Below are 24,576 nucleotides of genomic sequence, written 5' to 3' on the forward strand. Positions count from 1 at the left end.
GCTCCTGAGTCTGGGATCTTAAAACATTAAGCAAGACTGTCTTCCTAATGAATCAAAGTAATTTTAAACAAGGTCACAAAATCAGTTACCAAAACAGTCTTCTGATACCTAATATAATTATCTCACACTATACCAAAATGAACATATTATTTTAGTGAACTGCATTTTCTGGTTCATCCTTTTGCAGTAAAACTAATAACCCAGTAGCTACTTGCATTAACAAGTACATTTATGTTTTGGTAAGGCCATCTCTTAGTTCTGATCACAGAAACAGAATCTGCTTTTTGTTTATCCAAAAGGAAACCCTACTTTGCTTTAACAGAATCATGATTTTGTTTACAGAGCAATTGGGCCCAGCCCTAAGAGATACATAATGATCATAATAATTGGTGTAAACCTATCATGGAAATATAATTTTCCTTTTGCCAGTCATTGTTTAGGGCTGAGCAGATAAAGCAGTTCAGACAAATGAGATAGAAGGGGATGACTCTAGCAGTGTGGTTTCTGGGAAAGGCCCCCTTCTTTTTTGTGTTTGAAACACTACTGTGTGAGAACAGAATGCTTAAAGCTGAGGTAGCCATCTTATGAAGAGACAAGGATGGAAAAACCCAGAATTCTTGATGCTATCACAAAATCACAGAACCATGTCTGAGCCTTGTTCATATTCATGACAAGCAAATAACGCCACCACCAAAATATGTCCTTATTTTAAAGTCACTTTTAACTGGCATTTTATTACCTACAGGTAAAAACCTCCTAACTGATCAGGGCACCTAGCATCTTAGCTTCTCTGAGATGGGCTGACAATCTTCCATAACTCAGATGTGTATTTCCTTCTGATGTTGTTCTTTTTTAAGAATCTTTTAGGCAGGTTCTATTACCAATCCCTACATTCTGAATATATTACTCACCTTTTTTTCTTAGCAGAGTTCGATAAAAAATCAGTGCCACATAATAAGCCCACTAAAACTTTTCACTTTCATTCTACCCTTGTTTTTCCAGTAATTCAGTAGTCTCAGCTCCATCTAGATCATCCAAACCTTTTCAGTTTTTTCTCTCCTCAGAGACTGAGCAGCCCAAATTCATGAACACAACAGTTCTTAAATTGGACTCCTCAGAGTGCTAGGTTTCAGTGGAAGTATAGCCAGTCTCTACCACTAAAAAAGATAGAGCTCTAATATTAGAACAAGGCCTGCTATCATGAGACCTGTCATGTCTGCTGTCCCTATCCTAAGAAAAATTACTTTGCCTACAAGCTTTTTTGAATGAGTAACAACAGTTAATGGTATATTCTACTGTACAAAAGTCCCCTACTCTCAGCCATAACTAAAACCATCCTGGGATAGATACTTTTTTTCAAGGGCTATCAGTCAATCTCTAGAAGGGATTGTGACCCATGATGTGGCCTAGCCCATAAAGATAAGCCAATCAGAATACTTTTTAGGGAGTCAATGTAGAAGAAAACACATGAAACTATGGGCAAAAATGAACATGAGGCAATATGAAGCTGTGATGGAGATTAACTCTTTCTCAAGAGTTAGTATAGCTAAAAAAAAAAAAAAAAGAGGATAATTTTCCAGTGGGGATCAATGTGCATCCATTATAATGTATCCTATGAGTAAGAAAACATCGGGAAATAGTACAGACTAAGCTAACTGCAAAAGCGTTATTTAATTGTTTATTATTTTCAGTATCATTAAGAATTTGTTTTCCTGTTCTGTAAAATACAAATTCATCCCAATGAAAAAGTGATCAATCAATCACTTCAAAAACTGCTGTGCAATATAGAAGGAACACCAAAAATAGAATTCAAACTCTGGATTCTGCAGGAACTTGGATACTTTGTAGCTCAATGACCTTTGATATATCACTTTATATGGCAGACAATACTAGGGCTCACCAAATCTGGAACACACACACACTCTCTCTCACTTTGTCACTTCCCAGCTCATCATTCAGTTAGGCTACTTTCCAGGCAGAGGCAATCAAAGTCCCTGGGCATTCTTTAGTCTCTTTTACCAAGGTCTGACACTGTAGCGGGCTTAGGTTGAAAGGGCAAAACCCTAAGATCAAAGTCAGCCAAACTGCTGAGTTGCTATGCAGAGGACAACTGTCCTGGAGGAGAGCCCAGGCCTGCAGCTGCATTTTCATAAGGGAGAAATAAACTTTTATTGCATTAAGTCATTGGAACTGAGACTGTTTATTATCTCAGCATAAGCTATGGTACCCTGGTTAAAATATTCAGACTCTCAAATGCATTCCAATATCTGTAAAATCATCTACACAAGAGGTGAGGATAAAGTAATATAATGTTGATTTAAAAAAAAAACTTTATAGTGGTGTCTGGGTGGCTCAGTCGGTTAAGAATCCAGCTCTTGATTTCAGCTCAAGTCATGATCCCATGGTTCGTGAGATGGAGCCCCATGTGGGGCTTTGCATTGACAGCATGAAGCCTGCTTGGGATTCTCTCTCTCCCCCCTTTCTGCCCCTTCCCACAGCTCATATGTGCTTGTGCACTCTCTCAAATAAAAAAAAAAAATAATTAAAAAAATTTCTATGAAAGTTCTGCATAAACATACATGAACTAATATGAACTATATGTCTAATATGCCTAATGAAAAGAAAAAAGGATATAATTGATAACATAGGATTATAATTATTCAAAATATAGTATTGCTAACATGAATTGATATTTACAGGCTTGAGTATAAAAGAGGAGTAGGAACCTACATGGAATAGTACACATGTACACATTTGTATGTATGTACATTACCCAGTACAAAAGTTTATTTTTCACCTTTTGTCTTATTACTGAGAAAACCAGTGAATAAATAAAATTATAATATAAACTAGAGACAAGCCACAGTGCATTTTTACTTTAGAAAAACATAACACGGTTTGGCCACCTCAAAGGAATAACATTATCTCTTAAGTAGACTCAGTATCTTCATGTTATTCTGAGAATTGCCAAGTCTATGCCTATTTATTGGTATAGAAAAAAAATAATATGAAAGAAATTAACAGTAAATATCTCTGGAAAATAACTAGGAAAAACCTAAATGATTTATTTCAAAATATTTTATTTATTTTGAGAGAGAGAGGAACACAAGCAGGGGAGGGGTAGAGAGAGTAGGAGAGAGAGAGACAGAGAGAGAGAGAGAGACAGAGAGAGAGAGAATCCCAAGCAGGCTCCACACTGCCAGTACAGAGCCGAACACGGGATTCAAATTCACGAACCATGAGATCGTGACCTGAGCCAAAATCAAGAGTCAGTCATTTAACTGACTGAGCCACCCCGGCACCCTGGAAAAACCTAAATGATTTCTTAGGAAAATGATTTTAATTACTATAAGATTCCAAATTTATGATTGAGGTATTTTTCATGCTATGTTTTACATCATACTGAGCAATGCAACTTATCAAGACATACCTTGCAACCCAACTTTAACTTTTTATTGTCTTTCTCATATTTGAGAAAAGACAAATTAAAGTAAATTAAAAACATAAATTTGACAGTATCAAAAATAAAGTTAAAGGCAAATGCTGTAATATAGAAGATAAATACCAACAAGGGCAATGGACAAAACAACTCAAACTCTGAAGAGAAGGAAAAGCAGAGGTTGTATTCTAGATATTCAGCTATTTAACAACTGCAAGACGTAGAATCAACTAATCAAGACAGACAATGGCTGTAACAATTGATCCAAATATACTGGAGGAGTATACTGGAATATACCATCTGAATATTAGCACTAAAGTTTCATAATTCTATTTGTTGATTATTTTATTTTCAGAAAAATTCCATTGTAACTAACAAGATGTTTCTCAATTCAGTTTCTCCTGTTTGTCCCAAATCCAAACTTTCTTAGTTACCAGAAAATGCATCTCCCAGTTACACTTATACAACTCATCCTGATTACTGCATTTATCTTAGATATATGTAATGATTATTATCTTGAATAAATATATACAAATATTTATGTATTTTAAAGGGCCCCAATTGACTTTTCTGCACAGCCACAGATGCTGAGTCCACAGCTCTTCAAGTACAGAAAATATGTGAAGTGGGGCACCTGGGTGGCTGAGTCAGTTAAGCATCTGACTTTGGCTCAGGTCATGATCTTACAGGTTGTGAGTTCAAGCCCTGTGTTGGGTTCTGTGTTGACAGCTCAGAGTCTGGAGCCTGCTTCGGATTCCGTGTCTCCTTCTCTCTCTGCCACTCCCCCACTCATGCTCTGTCTCTCTCTGTCTCTCAAAAACAAATAAACATTTAAAAAAATTAAAAGAATAAAATCAGCTAGGAGACACTGTTTATGAATCAAAAACTAAGCTTTAGCCAGATACCAAAAATGTCAGTACCATGATGCTGGACTCCCAGCATCAAGAATTGTGAGAAATAAATGTCTGTTGTTTACAAGCCACATGGTCTGTAGTACCTTTGTGATAGCACCCTGAATGAGCTAAGACAACAAAGGGGTCTGGCAGAACAAAGGGTTTTTGATACAGCTGATGTTTTATTTCCATCTTAAAAGAAATGTTAGATAAAACAAAGAATGCATGCAATCTCTTTGTTTGAAAAATACATTTCCATAAAAATATGGCCCATTTGAGACTAGAACACAAGATATACATGGAAAATGATGAAAAAAAGATTGGGGAGGACCTTACATGCTAAGCTAAGGAATATGAACCTTATCCCATCAGATGCCATAGAATAACAATGCCCAACAGAACTTTCTGCAATGATGGAAATATCCTATACTGTGCAGTCCAATATGGTAGCCAATACACTCATGTGATTATTGATCTGTGAAATGTGGCTACTGCATCTAACAAATAGAATTTAATTCTAATTTACTCAAGTTTTTAAAGCCACATGTAGCTGGCTACCATATTGCACAGCCATAAAGCACAAATTATAAGCACAGAGAATGATTGGATCTACACTTCAAAAGGAATGCTAGCTGTTTAGAATGTAGGTTGAAAGACAGATATACTTGGGAGTGAAGAGACAAGTTAGAATAGTACCACCAGTAGTCAAATGATATGAGCCTAAAGGAACGTGATATTAGTGAAGCTGGCCAAGTGGTAATGTAGTCAAGAGCTATTTAGAAAATGAAACTCTATGAGTGGATGTAGAAGGTAAACAAAAGGGAGACTTGGCATGGCTCAGGTTTCTAGTTCAAGAAACTATGTATATGGTGATACCATTTACCTTTAGAGAACAGTGAGGGAAAAGTTTGGGGACAAAAATGATGGTTACAAGTTTCAACTTTATGAGTTTGAATCATACATCCAGTAAAAGTTGGGTGGTTATACATGATGGAAACTCAGAGGCAGTTAATAACTTAGAGGTGGTATTTAAAGAAGTGAATTTTTGATGGATCACTCAAAACACATGGGCAGCCAAACTGCAGAGTTAAGGAAAGGACCTAGAAAATTCCCAAATATAAAAGAGGTGAAAGTCATTCTCTTCCACAAACATTTAATAAAGTCTTTGTCTTCCAGGAACTGGGTGGGGTCTTTAGGGAATATGAATAAGATATGGACTGTTCTTCAGATTAGAGGTGTAAAAGAATTCTAAGAGCAGGAAGAAGAGTCCTTGGAGAAATAAGTTCATGGATAACATGGACAACAAATATTGAAAGAGTTAAGAAAATCAGAAGATGAAGTAAGAGATAAAATATTGAGTGCTACAGGAAAGACAGGAAAAGTGTCCATGAATTGATGTGAAAGGTTATTAATTATCCCCTGCAAGGGCACTTTTAGAATGGTAGAAGTAAAACCAGACTTCAACAACCAGAGGAGGTGTGAAAATAGGGACATTTCAATGGAGGTTATCTCTCCCTTTTCACCCACGCTATTCCTACACATTGGTTTTATTCAGATTCTTTCTCTCCATGATTTCTGAAGGACCTTCCTTACCTTTAACTTCAATATTTCTTTTTCTACTAGCTCTTTTCGTATTACTAATATCTAAATATATTTCAACACTACATTCTTAAATGAATACTCCTCTCTCTCTTCTATTCAATACTTCTCCCTGACAGCATAGCCGAGATTGTTAAGAGTGACCAAAACATATCCCAGGAGAAAAGGCCGACTGAAAAGTAGATTCAGTTATAGGGAAAGTTTTTAGATCATTCATGCTGATTAGGAATAACAAGCCTTCTATTCAAATTTAATATTTTTTGCTGTATTAAGTGACTGTCCAAATAGTTTTGTCTATGGGAATGAGATTTCCAAGCAGCCCCCATCAATTAGCTTGATCTCTTGCAACATACTCCTAAAAGTTCAATGTGTTATCACAAAAAGCATCTACTTTACCCTAGATGTTAAGCTCCTAGAGAAACAATATCATCTTACTTATCCTTTAAGATCCAATGCCCAGAACAGTTTATGAAGTGACATAATAATCACTCAAACTTAATCATGAAATGATTTGACTGGAATTAAACGTGCCCCATACAATAACTTGTCCAACCACGTCTTTGCATAGTCACATACATCACTATTTTACAAACACTCCCCAACCACTGTGCCACATATGAAAATGGTTTACTGATGTGCCAAAACAAAAATACCCTCAGCCCTTGGGTTGCTATCAGGGTTCAAGGTGGACAGAGATCAGAGTAAATAGTCTTAAGCATTTACCCCACATGGATATTAATTTCTAAGTATGGCATGACATGGAAAAGGTTGGGAAGCATTGCCCTGGCCCAGATACCCCCAACAAATTAACCTCATTGCTTTTGCCTCCCAGAACTGCATACCTGATAAACACTGCTTAAATACAGAAAATCCTGTTATCACATGTAAAAAACAAAAACAGAGGAAAGAAATAGTTTTAAAAGCATTCCCTAAAGCCAAGATTATTACAGGTGAAAACAGAAAAGACAAGTGGAAGAGATCAGAAAAGAGTAATGAAAGAAGAAAAATAATAGTTATCACTATTAAAATTCATTAAGCAGTTATTATGCCCCAGGAACTGTGCTAAGTGTTTTGTAGAGATTCTTCACACAATCCTTTCTGGTAAATACTATCATTTTCTCTATTTTGCAACACCTAAGCTAAACCTTAGGGTTGCCATTTAACTCACCCAAGGATATACACCAAGTGTATTCTCATAAAAAGCTACTATAAGAATTCAGGGAATCTGACTTCCCATCAGGCTACACTGAAATGGGATCATGATAGCATATTGGAACAGAAGTCAGGAGAGGAAAAATTACTCAAGAACTAAATGATAACAAATACAGCCAAACTGTTCAGAATAAAGACTCTCCTTGTAGAATAAAGAACACTTGGGGAGCGCTGGGTGGTTCAGTCATTTGGGGGTCTGACTTCGGCTTAGGTCATGATCTCACCGTTCAGTTCGTGAGTTCAAACCCCTTGTCGGGTTCTGTGCTGACAGCTCAGAGCCTGGAGCCTGTTTCATATTCTGTCTCTGTCTCTGTCTCTCTCTCTCTCTGCTCCTCCCCTGCTCATGCTCTGTGTGTCTCTCTCTCAAAAAGTTAACAAACATTAAAAAAAATAAGAAAAAAAAGAACACTTAGTAATTTGAAGGTAGTGACTTTACAGACTGGTGGTAAAATTGCAGTATACTTTTTGAGCCAGGCATGAGAACTGGCACTTTAAACTGATGGATTAGGGGCGCCTGGGTGGTTCAGTTGGTTAAGCATCTGACTTCTGCTCGGGTCATGATCTTGCAGCTCGTGAATTTGAGCCCTGCATTGGGCTCTGTGCTGACAGCTCAGAGCCTGGAGCCTGCTTCAGATTCTGTATCTCCCTCTCTCTGCCCCACCCCCACTCACACTCTGTCTCTCTCTCAAAAATAAATAACTGTTAAAAAAAATTTTGAACCGCTGGATTAAAAAACATCTAGCAAGATGGGTATGAATAATTTATATTACTCCTTGAAACCTAGAGCAAAGATGGATCAGGGAGGTAAACATCTGTTGTTTTTGGTGACTGCATCCTTTTCCTGTTTGCACTCATATTCCTTTATTGGTAGTATCTCTACCACAATAGTCTGGTGAGATATTAGGATTGCTACCATCTCTGCTAAAAGATAGGCCAAATTTATTTCTCCATCCAAGGAATTCAATCCCTGAGCTGAGGGACAAAAAAAGTGAAAACCACTGCATATCTATACAGTAGGGTGGAAAGAAACTTCTGTTTTGGGTTCTTATCTCCTAAGCTGCTTTTAGTTCCTACCTATTACCAAAACCTGATTCTTTAGTTACTCTTTGACTTTTTGAGATATAAATAAATAAATAAATAAATAAATAAATAAATAAATCCCTTCTAGTTTAAGTTAGCCAGGGCTGTTTCATGAAACCATGTTTTATGGTTACTATTTCAACCAAAATAGTAAGTGATACAAGCAGTAACCTAATTCTTTAATATTAGAAGGAAGCAGGAAAGGAAAAGTATATATAAGGAGATAGATGAGAGATGTCATTTCTTTCTTTCTTCGAGGGAGGGAGGGATGTTATTTCTTTTGAGAAACCTAATGACTATTTTCCCTAACTAAACATTTATTTTCTTAGTCTAGTCAAACCTATTCCATTTATTAAATATCTGGGTGCAAATACTATGCTTAGTCCTGGATGAAAAATAAGTAAATTGCCTCTGCTCTCATAGAGTTTCTCTAAGTTCTCCATCAACTTCATTTCTCAATGATCCTGGACATATGAGATTGGTATATCACTGATACATAATCACCTTGACATTTTGGCATTTGACCTCAAAGCCAAATTAACATTTTACAGTATTTTAAGTGTACGGCTAAACATTTTGGGAAGGTTAAGTTTCATCTGTGCAAAGAATATCAATTCTTTAAGAATGTATACTTGTTAAATATATTTCCAAGCTCTAAGTCTTTGTATAAAACATTCAATATATACTACCTAGCTGAACAAATGATGTCAAACCAGGACAATTTGTACATGTTGAGAAAATTCCACTTTCCAAGGATGCATAAACACATAGAATGGAGTCCCAAAAAGGCAGAGACTTCTCGCATCTTGAGCCCTGCTAATTCTCACCACAGGGCCCACCACTGACACAATTTAATTGCTCAAGAGTATTTACCAAATAAATGGCAGTGAGAAAATATATAAATGTTAACTAGTGAAAGTATTCCCTATTTTTGCCTAAAATGAGTGATTCTATTGATGTCTTATGAGTTTACAAGCTTCTTGTAAGTAACCAGATGGGAAAGATATTACCAATCCCACATCCATAATTCAATAATGAATTGCTCCAGGAGGAATTGAGGTAGAAATATGTATGATTAGATTAATAGAAGTTGCTGTAAAATAACACTACTCCCAGACTGTGTCTAGCAAATCAAGAAAACCTTTGGAGGAGGGATGGGAAGCAGGGAATTGAGGTAGGATATTAAATTATTTGAGGTAGGATATTAAATTATTTAATATAGGATATTAAGTTATTTATTAATAATCAATAAATGCCAAGGTTAACTCACTTTTTAAAAATAAAATTTGAGACTTTTAATATTCACAAAACTCGCTATGTTTTAAACAGAAAGATACTGTGCATATAATATTCACTTGTTTTTTGTTCGAAAATAAGCTAGCCATCCTTATGTACAGTATCACTTTAAATTGGTTACTTTAAGTAATCACAGGAAGCAGGATGGTAACTAGGCATGTTGGAAAAGTTCAGACAGAGCTAGGTTTCAATGCAGTTTTGCCATGGCCCAACCATGTGTCCTTGGACAAATTATTTAAAATAATGTTAAAAAATAAAATAAAATAAAATAATTATTAAATTAAAATAAAATAAAATTAAAAAAATAATGTTTCAGTTAGAAAGTAAGGTTAAAGAAAACTAATTTTGTGTCTTAGCTTATTGGTATAGGAACAATTAAAATTAAATTAATATTGTGTAATTACTAGACACTAGGTATTAATAGTACTTGCCTTTTATTACTTTTTCATAGCATCCTGTGTGTTCTTCATTATAACAATTGTTTGATTAGTGTCTCTCTGCTCCTCTAGTCTATAAGTGCCATGGAGGAAGAAATGTCTATTTCGCTCACAACAGATCCCCAGTGCCTAGTTATGAGCAGCTGAATAAATACTGACTGCCTAAATAAAGGCCAGCATACTAAATTTCATGCTCATCTCCACTATATAAAGTACCTTTCTTTCCCCATTTTTAATGAGGAGATGTTACACTGGAAAGGTTAAGTGACTTGCTAAAGATCAGAAAGGAAGAAAGGGTCAGGATTGGAATCTAAGCCTTGGTCTCCTAATATACCATATTGAATACAAAATGAAAAAGCATCAATGCCATGGCATGAAAAAAGAAATAATTTCCTGCTTTTAAGGCAAGGACCATTCTTCACAAAGTTATACCAAAATTGCTTATAACAATTGTTTATAATAATCAACCTACATGCTAAAAAGTAATGACCCTACAATTTTTTTTCTTGCTTTATAGATTTTACTGTGACAAGAATGTCCTACAGAGAGAAAGGAAATCTAAGTATTAATGGAGATGTTCATTCCTCCTTATTCTATCAATAAGAAGCAAATACCATTAAATTGCTAAATCTTCACCATCTAAACAATATAAAAAAAAAATAAGAATGCTCAACCATTAGACAACTACTTATACAAAGCCTATCATATGTTGTACATAATATTTAGCACTTAGGATATAGCAGAAGATAAGACAGACAAGGAGCCTCTTATCATAGAAACTGGGTATTTTTAATATTAGGAAGCCTACTCTTTCCTTTGTATACATTTTCCAATTTCTACTGAGATAATCTAATTGTTCTTTGGAATATTTTCAGGTTCCAAGTTAATGTTATTTCTAGTTACATATTCATTGTAACTGAGTTAGATTAAAACAAAACAATTTGGAAATTTCATGGAGTTCAAGTATTTTGCAAATAAAATATTCTTCTCATAAATGTTACCACATAAGAGTTAGGGAAATGATTTTCACCCATTCTTTCCCGTGACACAAATAAACTAGCACTGGTGTGCTGTGACAAATACTTTTAAAGTGGGGAGGCAAAATGAGCATTCACCAAAATAAATAATTTACCAAAATAAATAATTTCATCCCATAATCTGGAAGCAAATCTATGAGTTCTGAACATTGCCCAAACACTGTCAGCAACAATCAAGCTTTGGACATCAGGTAGCCAGCTAATTTTAGGACTTGAACTGAATGAATATATTAGATGCTGGTTAAAGAGCACAGTTTTCCTAAGCTATAGTTCAGAATTTGGCTTTTAACATACACTATGTTAGTGAGTTATCCAATAGAATCATACCGAAAAGTCTGTACTCTTCTGAGCATTATAGAAATGAAGACAGAAAATCAATGGCAATAAACATTATATATAAGATTTATAAAAGCAAATTATAGAGGCAAAATAAAAACATAAGGATCATCCCAAAGTTATCATCAGGCCCATAATTTACAAGTATAAGAAATATAATACTCAGGGTACTCTGGACTTTCATAGGACTATACAGATAGCACTAAATAACAGATAGTGAGAAAAATAATGTCTGCTTCAATCTTTATATCAAAGTCTTCTAATCTTTATATCAAAAACAAAGCCTCAGTTTGGTGGTAATGTCTTTAACACCTCACGAATATTTACTTACTTCCACTTTAACAGAAAGTGGACCTGGATTCACTGGCTTTGTGAACCAATAGTACCCACCTCAGATAATGCGATTTACACCAGTGGTTCTCAAATGTTTTGGTCTTTTACATTGTTAAAAATTATTCAGGATTCCAAAGAATTTATATTTATGTGAACTATGCATATCAATATTTAATGTTAATTAAATGTAAGAAACTTTTAAAATATCATTTAAAATAAATCCATTACATGTTAACTTTTTTATGAAAAATATATTGTCAAAAAGAAAACCAAAAAAGTGAAAAAGTCACACTGACAGACTTTTCCAAATCCCTTCAATGTCTGGCTTAAACAAACAGAACTACATAGAAAAAGATAAACTGCCAGGTTTTCATATTTTCTCCTGCAATCATTTCCAAAGTGTTTGGTTGAAATATATGAAGAAAATTGCTGTTCACATAGATATGAACTTGGAAAAAGGAAGAGCATTTTAATAGCCTTCTTAGATACTAGTGCGTATTTTGTTTTTTAATACTACACCAAAACTCCACAAGAGGTAAAAACTACTTAGTGCTTCCTCAGCACTTTTCTTGGATGGATCCTTCAAATAGTGAAGCCTTGGCTCTGTAAGTCAACTCTTCAGAGAGGGAGTAACCAACGAAGCCACTTTAATCATCTTATAGATTTTCAGCATTGTTAAGTCTTATTACAGATTTGTTCTAACTCAATCTTATTACATGGAATATTTAAATATTATGATTGATGCCATAAAACAATTTACATCAGTAATAAAAGAATGTATCAAATGAAGGTTATTATCATAATAAATGTCACCAATTGGATATCATTCCTTTTCAACTTTATAAGGCATTAAGTAGAATAATAAGTGGCAATCAATCATCTACTTTTATTCATAACCTGGTATTTACAACATAATGACCTGGTCTACTTAATCAAAAGTCTGATCATATGTCAGACCTAGACATCTTGTTAAAGGGGAAAAAAAAGAGGGAAAAAAAATCAAACAAAGAGTGGAATTTACAATCCTGGATTATCCTTAGACCCCGTGGGACACTAGATAAATCACTTTACTCTCCTGAGTCATCTTTGTCATATTTAAGGTGTTATTTAAGTCATCATTTCTGTTCCAAATCTAATATTTAAAGAACTCCACAATCTAGCAATCTATAGTAAGAATAGGCTCAAAAAATTTATTTTGTAAATTTAAACTTTTGAATGACTTAGAACTATTATTTATAGATGAATTCATTTTAGAAAGGATTTTTCAGAGGGTGAAATATCAAATTTATCCACTTACTAATTCAAAATTTGGTATATTTAAATTCAGATATGTTTAGTTTTGTTAGGTATTAAATAATTGCTCCAATATTTAAAAAAAATTTTTTTTTTTTTAACGTTTATTTATTTTTGGGACAGAGAGAGACAGAGCATGAACGGGGCAGGGGCAGAGAGAGAGGGAGACACAGAATCGGAAACAGGCTCCAGGCTCTGAGCCATCAGCCCAGAGCCTGACGCGGGGCTCGAACTCACGGACCGCGAGATCGTGACCTGGCTGAAGTCGGACGCCTAACCGACTGCGCCACCCAGGCGCCCCAATTGCTCCAATATTAAAAGTGACTATATTTGCCTTTTTTTTTTCCTTTGCCACATAGGAAAGGAAATGTTACCATGCAACTGATAACATTGTGCATTTAAATACTTTGTGCCATGCAAAATGAATGCTGTTTCTGACTAATGGGGTATATGACATAGATTGAAGCATACAAAATTGTTACTTTTCCAGGTCGAAAACAGTGGAATGCAGGAAACTTCATATAGTATAAGCAAATTACTTAAGGGAAGATTAAAGACCAATAACAAGAAAATGCTGGTAAGGAATAACTTTTCTTCTCTTAAATTTTATGAGATAAAATATTCATAAGGTTTTTCTGCACTACTATTATTCCAAATAATAATGATTTTCTAGTAAGTAACAGTACCATACAAAGAACTCTAGGACTCACAGACGCTACTAAATAGGAATCCTGCCCTTAAGAGGTCTGCATTCTGATAGGCAAAATGAAAGTACGCAACAATATATAAAGCATAAAGACAGAAGTATTACAAGATAGTGTGGTCAAATACAAGATTAGTTCCTAAGAGGAAAGCATGCCCTTTGAACAAGGTAAAGAGATTTGGAGGTGAGGTATTAATTTATAATTTATAAATGAAAGCGAGTAACTACTTGGTTGTTTAACTTCTTATAGTACATAGGCTTTTAAAGACAACCGTCATGATCTCAGGCAGGCACCCTTGATAATGGGGGCAGGGAGGAGTAACACCAGGTCAAAGAAATCTGCCTTGCTAGGTCACCAGGCAGCCCATCTTAGGCCTGCAGGGAAAGCTCACTGAGGCTTTGCCTCACCTGACCGTTCTGACGACGAAGTACACCACCACCGCGCCGCTCACCACCATCAACACGGTCAGGGCCCGCTGGGTCATTGGCTTGTCGCCGGGGTTGGGGCTCACAGCAAGGCTGCCACCCAATGAGTCTTCTTCCCCGGCCTTCCCTCCTGAGTCTTCTGACGCAAGTCCTGCTCGGGGGCTGCTGCCATTGCCGCCCTCAGAGCCCCGCGGCCCTTTAGCTTCTGCGGGAGCGCGGCCCGTGGACTGGGCAACGGCGGGACCCGGAGGCACGGGCGACAGGGTCCGCGGCCCGCGGTCCGGAGGCCCGGGGTCCGGCGCGGCCTCGGCCGCCTGCAGCAGCACAGCCAAAGGCCCTCCCAAACCTGGCAGCAGTAGCAGAAGCAGGAAAGCGGAGATCAAGAGGGGACTGAGGCAGCAGTTGCAGTGCGGGGCCTTCATCGTCCCCGGACCGTCCTCTCACCACGCGGGAGCCGCCAGGCTCGCCGCCCTGGCTCCAAGAGGAACCATGGGCGCAGTGGAGAACGAAGAAGAGGTGACCAAATCGGGAACTGAGGCCCAGCCGTGGCAGGTGGTAGGGGCAGCAACAGCGGCAGCGGCAGCGGCCAGGAAAACCGGAAGTTCGTACATCTCAGCAGCCAGTGATACTACGGACGCTTTAGGTTGCTAACAAGTAGGGGCAGGCGCGTCTAATGACGTCAGGCGCGCCTGGTAGTCTGCGCACGCGCTTTGCCAGGACAAGGGCAAATCTTTCGGTTTCGTCACAGGTAAGAAAGTAAACACGAAAGGATGGTGTAAAGTGTGCAGCAACTCTGCTTGGGAAAACCATGAGAAATCGGAAGCTCATAATTGAGGTCCTTGGTGCAAAACTGCAGAAACACAGCTAATCATTGATCAAGCGAGCTTGACTTTGCCTCAGCTCAGGTACAAATTACGGTCATGTTTCCGACTGTCTCTAAGACCCTGACTCCCTTTCCTTAGTGCATTTACTTTAGAAACTTGTGATTGTAAATTCATTCTCTGCCTTTCTGAGATACAAATCCTTTTAAAATTTCTTGCCAGTTTTACAACCAAAGGCTGTATTTCTTAAGGAACATCTTTTTTTGAAATGTGATCAACAAAGAAGACAGCCACCCTAATAAGTCCCAGGCTCTGTGGAAGGGTAGGAGAGCCTAACTCAGGCAGGTCCCTTGACCAAGTTCTAAAACTACCTTCTGTCACAAAACTATGAGAGAAATTAACCACTTCCCTCCGGGAAGACCAATTAGTAAACACAGGTGTTCTATGATGCACCCTACCTCAGCTTTTAAAATCTCCAGCTGTTTCTGAGGACTTGAACTAGAATAGAGTTGTGCGATAATTTTGAGTAAAATCTTCCTTATCTGTTTAACTTTGACATAAGTAATATAGAATGTTGGTTTGAGCAGATAACTATAAACAAAAGAGGCCGGACCGCAAGCCAAAGTGAATATTTGTTCTTATTTAAAAACACTTACTTATTCAACAAATTGATTAGAAATTTTACTCCTTGATTAGCATTGTGGTAAATTATGTGTATCGGACAATAGACAAATAAGATTGGATCCTTGCTCTTATAGCACTTAAGTTCAAGTAGAGATAACACAATGAGCAGTTACATTAATTCTGAATTCTGAAGTGTTACAAATGACAAGTACAGATCTAGGGTAAAACTTTTGTAAAGGGCTTTTGTAGGTAGTGTAGATAGGATAATATCTTTTAGCCACTTGGAAGTAACAGAGTAATGCAATTGCTCCTGCCTGGTAAAATTACAGGGACTAGACATCTTAATTCTTGGTTGCAGTGTGAGGGAGAGCATTAGTGACACACCCTAATTTTAGCTTTCAACCTGGCACTTATCAGTAATAAAATGGCTGTTTGGATTTTCTATCTTCCTTGATTCACAATTTTCATCAGAGTCGTATATAGAAGAGTGTTGGTATTATATGCTCTCCACCACCTCTCAAAAACCTCCAGTATACAACACATCAACCCCCCCACCCCCCCAAAAAAGGTATCATCTTTCCTTCCTTAAAATATATCATTTTACCAGTGTGTACTTTATTTTGATTTGATGGCATTATTCTTCTCCAAGATGCTCAAGTATAAAATCGGAGTCATCCTTTACAATTGGTTTACCATCTGCAGCAGTCTTTGCCAGTAACTGGAATATACAAAGTACTAAATAATTTAAATAGCAGAATCAAATTATTGTTTCTAAATGATTAGAGTATGTCATGTTCTGATTTTTTTCCAAATATTACTCTCAGCCACCTGAATCAGAATCTGAAATGGAGTATGTTTAAAATGCAGGTTTAGGTCACTATTCCAGAAATTCTGAGCTAGATTTCTTGGGATTGGGGACAAGGACCATCTGCATTTTTACTAAGCTCTCAGAGTGATTTTCATTTGCATTAAAGTTTAAGGATCTTTTTCCTTTCCCTTGCCACATGCATCCAGATGTTGTCAAATCTTACCCACTTCCCTCTCATCGTTTTCATTAATTCTTTTTTGTGCTTCTGACAGGGAATCATTTTTTTATATTGCTAGAGCTATTATGTTGGTTATTTGGGTCCCAGCCCTTTTTACCTGTAATTAAACTTTATGTACTACTGCTGGGGTAAACTTTCAAGCTCAGATCTCTTTTAAAATAACAACACCAAGTGTATTCTTACCCAGAGATTTTTAGTCCTCAACAACAGTGAGGACTGCAAACCAGCTACAAATTATTGTGTTCTTGGAAGAACACTATTATTTCCAAAGCATAATGAAAAAAAATATTTTCAATTTCATTACAGGAACTAGGAGCAAGTTTCCCGGGAGAAAGTACTATATTTTGCTTGTGTATAAAATGACAACTTGAGCCACACATGTCTATTTAAAAAACATTATATAATTATATCAAACTATATAATGAGTGTTTCTGAATTATCACTATTAACAATAAAACTACATGTTCATTTCCTTGTTTTCATTTGGCTTGTCAACAAGTTGTGCCGACCAATAGAGATTTAGAAACATATAAGTGAGAAAAATTCTTATAACAAAGAATTTATATAAACTTACTTAAGTTAATATGCATAATGGGAAAAGGTTGCCATTATTCTGATTTATCAAGGAATACCTCAGCTGACCGACAACAGTCTTCCGTGAAAATACAGTGGCCTGCTGAGTAAAGTCTAAAGCCTACAGTCTGGTATTGAATAATGATACTGAGTACTAATTAAGTATCTATTGTGTACTAGAATTCATATTATCAAATGTTAAGCTATTATGTGTTTAATCCTCACAAAAAGCCATCATTATTCCTGTTTCATAATTAAGGAAACTGAAACACAGGATCATCATTTGGGTGAAAATCCATTTGAGTGAAAAAGAGCTGGGCAGTCTAGCAGCAGAGGGGGGCTATTTCCTCTTACATTTTTATCTTCTCCTAATTAAGAGTTTCCAATTTTTGACCCTAGCTTATAGTCTCAACCACCTTGGTCTCAAATCAGTGCTCCATAACCAATAGCAAAAAGATCTCAGTGGCATACAGCAAATAGGCATTTATTTTGCACATGTTTCATGAAGCTGAGGTTGACTAATTTAAGCTGACCTTGTATAGGCTTGGTTCCAGGCCAAAGACTGAGTTCACTTTTACTCCAGGCACCTCTCATTCTGGGATCTCATGGCCTCCTGGGTCGTGTCCTTCACAAGTCTAAGATCAGAACTTCACGAAGCAGAATGGGTGAGTGGAAAGGCAATAGGCATAATTCTCAAGGAGACAATAGGCATAATGAGAAATGAGGAGCCATGTGCATCTTTTTTTAAACGAAAACAACTGGTTACCACAAAGTCCTACCTTATGCCCTTGACATGCATTTCATTGGAAAGACATGTGTTACATGGGCACTTCTGGCTTTCAGGAATCTGGGAATTTTAATATTTAGATGGATGTTTTCTAGTCTCTAGCCAAATTGTATTTATGCTAACAAAGAAAAAAAAGAAAGTTTATATTGATATGTATTTCATTTTTAGTTCAATGTAATGGCGAGCAAGGCTCAATAAGTGTTCCCTGGTGTTAGAATCTCCTTGTCCACTAAAATGAGGGAAGATGGGAGGATGGCTCAACTGTAATAGTCATTCATAGTCATATCTGACTGAAGGAATCTCTTACCTTTTAAGGGGCAGAAACTTCCATATCAGTGGATTGTCTATATCCTGAAATCCAAAAGTAAACAGAGTCCAATTGTCCAGAAAAGAGAATATGAACTGATTACATAACCAAGTGGCCAAGAGAACTTACTGAAACCTAGAGTATAAAGGCAGAATTGGAATGTCAGTTAGACAACTAAAGAGCAATAGTTCAAGAATAAGGGAACAGTGCTATTGGGATAAGCACAGCATAACCAAGTAGGAACATGAATAAATGTTAGAATTAAGTGTCTAAAAGAAAATTACCACACTACTGGGCTATGGTTCCTGAGAGGAAAGAAAAAGGTGAGCCTACAGTTGCTCTGGACCTCTGTTTGGGGAAAATTTCCCAGCACCAATGCAGTGATCTGAAATTCAGTCAGAATATGGAAGTCTTTCTTATCTAAGGAGGCAGAGATGAATGAGAGTTTGAAGTGGTTGGAATCTGTGGGGCAGGGATTAAGAGAAGGAGTCTGTAGAGTTATGTCATTCATATGAGGGTTCCCCATAAGTCCTTTACTGAGAGCTGGCCTGGACAGCCACAGGCATGGCCCCTCAACGCTTATAGGAGAGTGACTGCTACAGAGGTGAGAGCAGAACAGAGATGTTAAGACATTAGAGTGCTGAGGACCTTGAAATTTTGGCCCAGACATACTGAATAGACCTTAATAACTCCTAACAACATGGAAATCAAGTTGAGTCACGATGAATGATAAAGGCCACACCCAGAGAAAGGCCCACAAGTGTACACAAACTGCAGATTCTTGGCCAATTCAAATTAAAGCAGGTATTAGACATTTATTTCTAGTCACTAGAGAGTGGTATTGTGTTAAACATCAAGGTAAAGGCAAATGTGTGTAGTAGATACATTAGGAGAATTTCAGAATTAGATTTTAGACTACTCAGATGAAATCAGAATGCCTATGAAGAATATTGCTTATCACAAAAAGATATAAGGAATAGTGAAAAAGTATATTATTAACTGATTTCAATTTTTAAGTGTTCATTTAAAAACACTGTGTTATTGGGGCACCAGGGTGGCTCAGTCGGTTAAGTGGCTGTCAGTTCGGGTCATGGTCTTGTGGTTCGTGAGTTCGAACCCCGCGTTAGCTCTGTGCTGACAGCTCAGAGTCTGGAGCCTGCTTCAGATTCTGTGTCTCCCTCTCTCACTGCCCCTCCTCTGCTCACACTTTGTCTCTCTGTCTCTCAAAAATAAGTAAACATTAAAAAATTTAAAAAAAACTGAATTATTAAGAGACAAACATACATTAGTTTAAGAAATATACATAGTGTATGTACATTTCCTATTCCTGTGATAAGCTGAAAATCCTTTTTCACACTAACATGGAGAGTAAATCTAGAGCAGACTTTGGGTATTAGTCATCTTGGGTCTCAAAAGCTTGGGAATAACCAGTGAGCCCCAAGCAACCCCATTTCCTCTTTGCATCCATGAATCTGTCATTCTCAAGGTACTCTCATTCTCCCAAATCTCCATCCCCAACATGTTCAAAATTTGATTATAGAAGTAATGCCACTGAAACCTGGGAGGAGATACCAGGGAAATGACTCGTTAGTGGCGACCTGAGAGAATAAGAGATTTTATTTCTAGAACTTCCTTTCACTTTAGTGTTTATTGTGTCAATTCTGATATACTCTTCCCCTTTGCCTATTCTCCAAAGAGAGCACACCATCTTAAATTTTTGTTTTAATCCTTTTAAATCTTTTCATGTGTCTCTTAGTCATGTGGATGTCTTCTAAGGTGTCTATTCATGTCTTCTACCCATTTCTTCACTGGATTATTCGCTTTTCAGGCATTGAGTTTGGTAAATTCTTTATAGATTTTGGATACTAACTCTTTATCTGATATGTCATTTGCAAATATCTCCTCCCATTTTGTTGGTTGCTTTGCAGTTTTGTTGATTGCTTACTTTGCAGTGCAGAAGCTTTTTATCGTGATAAGGTCCCAGTAGTTGTTTTTTTTTTTTTTTTCCTTGCCTTCGGAGACGTGTCAAGTAAGAAATTGCTGCAGCTGAGGTCAAAGAGGTTGTTGCCTGTAATCTCCTCTAGGGCTTTGATGGTTTCCTGTCTCACATTTAGGTCTTTCATCCCTTTTGAGTTTATTTTTGTGTATGGTATAAGAAAGTGGTCTAATTTCATTCTTCTGCAGGTTGCTGTCCAGTTCTCCCAGCACGATTTGCTAAAGAAACTTTTGTTTTGTTTTTTTTTGTTTTTTCCCACTGGATACTTTTTCCTGCTTTGTTAAAGATTAGTTGGCCATACATTTGAGGGTTCATTTCTGGCTTCTCTATTCTATTCCATTGGTCTGTGTTCTTAGTTAGTTTGTTTTTTTATTGCCAATACCATACTGTCTTGATGATTACAGCATTGTAGTACAGGTTAAAGTCCGGAATTGTGATGCCTCCAGCTTTGGTTTTCTTTTTCAACATTAGACTGTTTGGGATGTTTTGTGGTTCCATACAAATTTTAGGACTGTTTGTTCTAGCTCTGAGAAGAATGCCAGTGCAATTTTGATTGGGATTGCATTGAATGTGTAGATTGCTTTGGGTAGTTGTAGAGAGACAGGTCCTAAAGGTGTGGTGAGGAGAGAATTAGAAAGCACGGGGTTAAGACTCTCCAGGAGACAAAGCACCGGTCTCCTAGCTCAAGCCTTGTTTGTTTTTGCAAATTGTCTGATAAAAGCAAGCACATACAACATAGTATGTGGCATCCTGATGGGTCGTGCACCTGCAGTGTATTCCATACTGGGTCATGAGTACATCTGGCACCAGACAAAACATTCCTATCCCAGCCTGGTGCCCATATGATGTCCTTCTGGAGAGAATGCACAGTCCTGGTGGCTTTCCACCTGGGAATGGAACTGCTTTAAGTTCCTTGCTGCTCCATCCCTTTCCTTCAAGACATTCTTACTGTGCCTCCGGCTTCTTGTCCTCCAACAAGTATTATTGACATTTTAACAATATTTTTTCTTCCAATCCATGAACATGGAGTGTTTTTACATTTCTTTGTGTCATCTTCTATTTCTTTCATAAGTCTTCTATAGTTTTCAGCATGCAGATCTTTTACAATCTTTGGGGTTTATTCCTAGGTATTTTATGATTTTTGGTGCAGTTTTAAATGGGATTGATATCTTGATTTCTCTTTCTGTTGCTCATTATTGGTGCATAGAAATGCAACTGTTTTCTGTACATTGATTTTATATCCTACAACTTTGCTGAACTCATGTATCTGTTATAGCAGCTGTTTGGTGGAGACTTTTGGGTTTTCCATGTAGAGTGTCATATCATCTGCAAAAAGTGAAAGTTTGACTTTTTTTGGCCAATTTGGATCCCTTTTATTTCATTTTGTCGTCTAATTGCTGAGGCTAGGACTTCCAACACTATGTTAAACAACAGTGGTGAGAGTGGACATCCCTGTCTTGTTCCTGATCTCAGAGGGAAAGCTCTTAATTTTTCCCCATTGAGGATGACATTAGCTATGGGCTTTTCATATATGGCTTTTATGATGTTAAGGTATATTCCTCTATCCTTACTTTCTTTAGGGTTTTTTTTTTTTTAAGAAAGAATGCTGTATTTTATCAAATGCTTTTTATGCATCTATTGGCACGATCATATGGTTCTTATCCATATATATATATATATATATACACACTACCACACTACACACCCTAGGTTCGGTGTAGTGCCACTCTGCCCAGCTGACAAAGGGCCTCTGGCTGGTGGGTGCCTGCAGGGTCTTTTGTCCTTGGAGGGGCTATATGCCCTCTTCCCACAGCACTCGAGGGAGGGGACTCTGACTGCTGACTCTGACTGCTCTGACTGCTCCTGTGAGCTCACTACCAAGCCGGAGCTGGCTTCCCCTTCCCCCCAGTGCACACAGGACAGCCAGCCCCAGTCAAGAGGAAGTCCTACAACCCTGGACCCTCATTGTTAAGGCTATTTGCAAGTTAGAAATTGGTTCTTTCTCCATTTTTTTTGTTTTTTTGTTTTTGGTTTTGTTTTGTTTTGTTTTGTTTTGTTTTGTTTTGTTTTGTTTTGTTTTGTTTTGTTTTGTTTTCTGTTCCCTAGTCCAATCTGTGGTCTGGGGAGGTTTCTCTCTTTTCCAAATACAACCCTAGGCTTCCACAGTCTTTCTTTCTCTGCCTTTGTCTCTCCACAGAAGAGGATACCTCCCCTCCATGCCTACACTGCCCATTTTATCTCTCTCAATTTGCAATCATGCACCTGTGGCCTGCCAGGTTGTCCCCATGGGCCCCTGGAGATGTTTCTGTCACTCTCTAGCCCAGATTCCTGGAATTAAAGGTCTTCTGGCCTCAATACTGCTGTGTTTGAGGGACTAGGGAACTTCTGGTCCCCCGACTTCACCATGTTGACCTATTCCCCCTGATTTTTTTTAATGTTTGTTTATTTTTTAAAGAGAGAAAGAGACAGAGACAGAGTGTATGAGGGAGGGGCAGAGACAGAAGGAGACACAGAAGCTGAAGCTGGCTCCAGACTCTTAAGTTGTCAGCACAGAGCCCAACGTGGGGCTCAAACTCATGAACTTCAAGATTATGACCTGAGCCCAAGTCGGATGCTTAACCGACTAAGCCACCCAGGCACCCCGGTACTATTTTTGTACATTTAAAAAGAATATACAGGTTTTGTTACAAAAGTCTAGTAATATTGAGGATGATATTCAAATCTCTTGTATCATTTCTTTGACTCCTCAAGCTATTGAAGTCTGAGGTAAATAAGTTGTTGTCTCCTAACATTAAGTTGTCTTGGAAGGTGGGAGGGTGATAATCTTTGTTTCTAATATTTTTACTTTATATATTTTGCTTCTACATTAAAGGGATGTGTGTTTATAAATGGTCATAACTTTATAGCTTTTCTTGTTGTGACAGATTTATACTCATCCCATGAATACAATATAAGACATTTTTCTTGAGTACTGTGTCATTTAATATAAAATTCCCATTTTAAAATATTTTTATTTTCCTTTATCTTCTTTTTTGCTTCTGTGTTACTTATTTCCTTAGTTTTAGTTTTCTAGTATAAAACTACCTGCATTTTACTTTCATTTTCTTCTTCAATAATATGTAAAAGGTTTTTAATCTTAATTTACACTTATCATAAGCTCTTACTTAATTATCTTGATTGGTTTTATATTCCAAGCTATTAGGTCTCTTATGGGTTTTTTTTGTCATTTAAGAATTTTGCTAAAATAAGACTTTTTATTCATTACATTTTTCTTGTACACAATTGGAATGTTTTTGTTTCAAATTTGTGTTTTCATAGGGGTATCTTTAATTTTTTAAAATGTATTTATACCTATAGATTTTAAGAAATGTGATGCTTTTCTGATCTTCTTTATGTGTAGTCTGTTTTTCTATTTAAAAACTATTTAAAAATAAATTTCATGTTACAATTGTTCTGAAATGTCCCTATGTAATGGTGAGATTTTTGCATATATCATTGTCATAATTTATTAAAAAGTTGTTATGATTATTCTCACCTTTATACTCTTCCCAGAATCTCAAAACTTCATCTATGAATGTTGAAACTTTCTCTTATTATCCCATTGTAGCTATGAAACAGCAATTTATGTCTGAGCTTATATGTCCAAGAAATTCTAGGCAAGGAAGTCTCTAGAAGAAAAAGAGGGGATCTTTGAATATGAATACCTGACTTTTGCCCTGAAAACTTGTCAGTTTATTTTGGAAGATGCACATATAACCAACTTATTCAAATCCAAATATATCAGTAATGAGTAGAGATGAACTGGGGTCAGAAAAGAAAATAAGGACAGAAGGAAGAACTTAAAAGAATAAGAGAAAGTGTGAAATGACTGGCATATTCACACACTAAGTAGTGATAGAGTGAATGTAAAGACGAAACGGCATGGGACTGAGTGGCAAGGGATCTAACTAGGAATGATAATGGATATGTGAATAAGAGGATTGGGACTGTGAACTTCATCCTTTATGCAGTTAGAATAATTGAAAGCTTTTGTTCAAGGGAATGATATGAAAAGGCTTACGTTTAAGGATAACTCAGGTAATGAGTGGACAGTGACTTAGAACTGAGATGAAAAGTCTGTGAACAAGGGTAGGGAAGAAAAAAATGGAAGCAGAGAATTTATTTAAAGACATTTTTGGTGCCAACTTATCGAAATTCATAAATAAATTGCATGTGGGTATTATTGGAGATGGAGTGGTCAGAATTATCTATTATACTTCAGGTATGAATAATTGTTGGATGCTGTAGCCATTAACTGAGCTTTAAACAATGTGGGAAAGCAAGTTTCATTGTACATAA

The 24,576-nt window shown here is 36.9% G+C and overlaps 1 protein-coding gene across 2 annotated transcripts in view; it reads right to left on the reverse strand.

Annotated features, from left to right (window-relative positions):
• Positions 1 to 14,743, reverse strand: part of FAM174A (family with sequence similarity 174 member A) — a 37,622-nt gene extending 22,879 nt beyond the window's left edge. The window contains exon 1 of one of the 2 annotated variants that reach the window (XM_025924170.2): positions 14,067 to 14,736. In XM_025924170.2, the coding sequence (XP_025779955.1) occupies positions 14,067 to 14,506 (440 nt within the window). In that variant the 5' untranslated portion in view covers positions 14,507 to 14,736. Of the gene's footprint in view, positions 1 to 14,066 lie in introns of both variants that reach the window. The other variant, XM_025924171.2, reaches the window with a different exon arrangement.
• Between the last annotated feature and the right edge of the window lie 9,833 nt (positions 14,744 to 24,576).

This window comes from Puma concolor, chromosome A1 (genome assembly GCF_028749965.1).
Source record: "Puma concolor isolate L17-30 chromosome A1, mPumCon1.1.hap2, whole genome shotgun sequence".
NCBI lineage: Eukaryota > Metazoa > Chordata > Mammalia > Carnivora > Felidae > Puma > Puma concolor.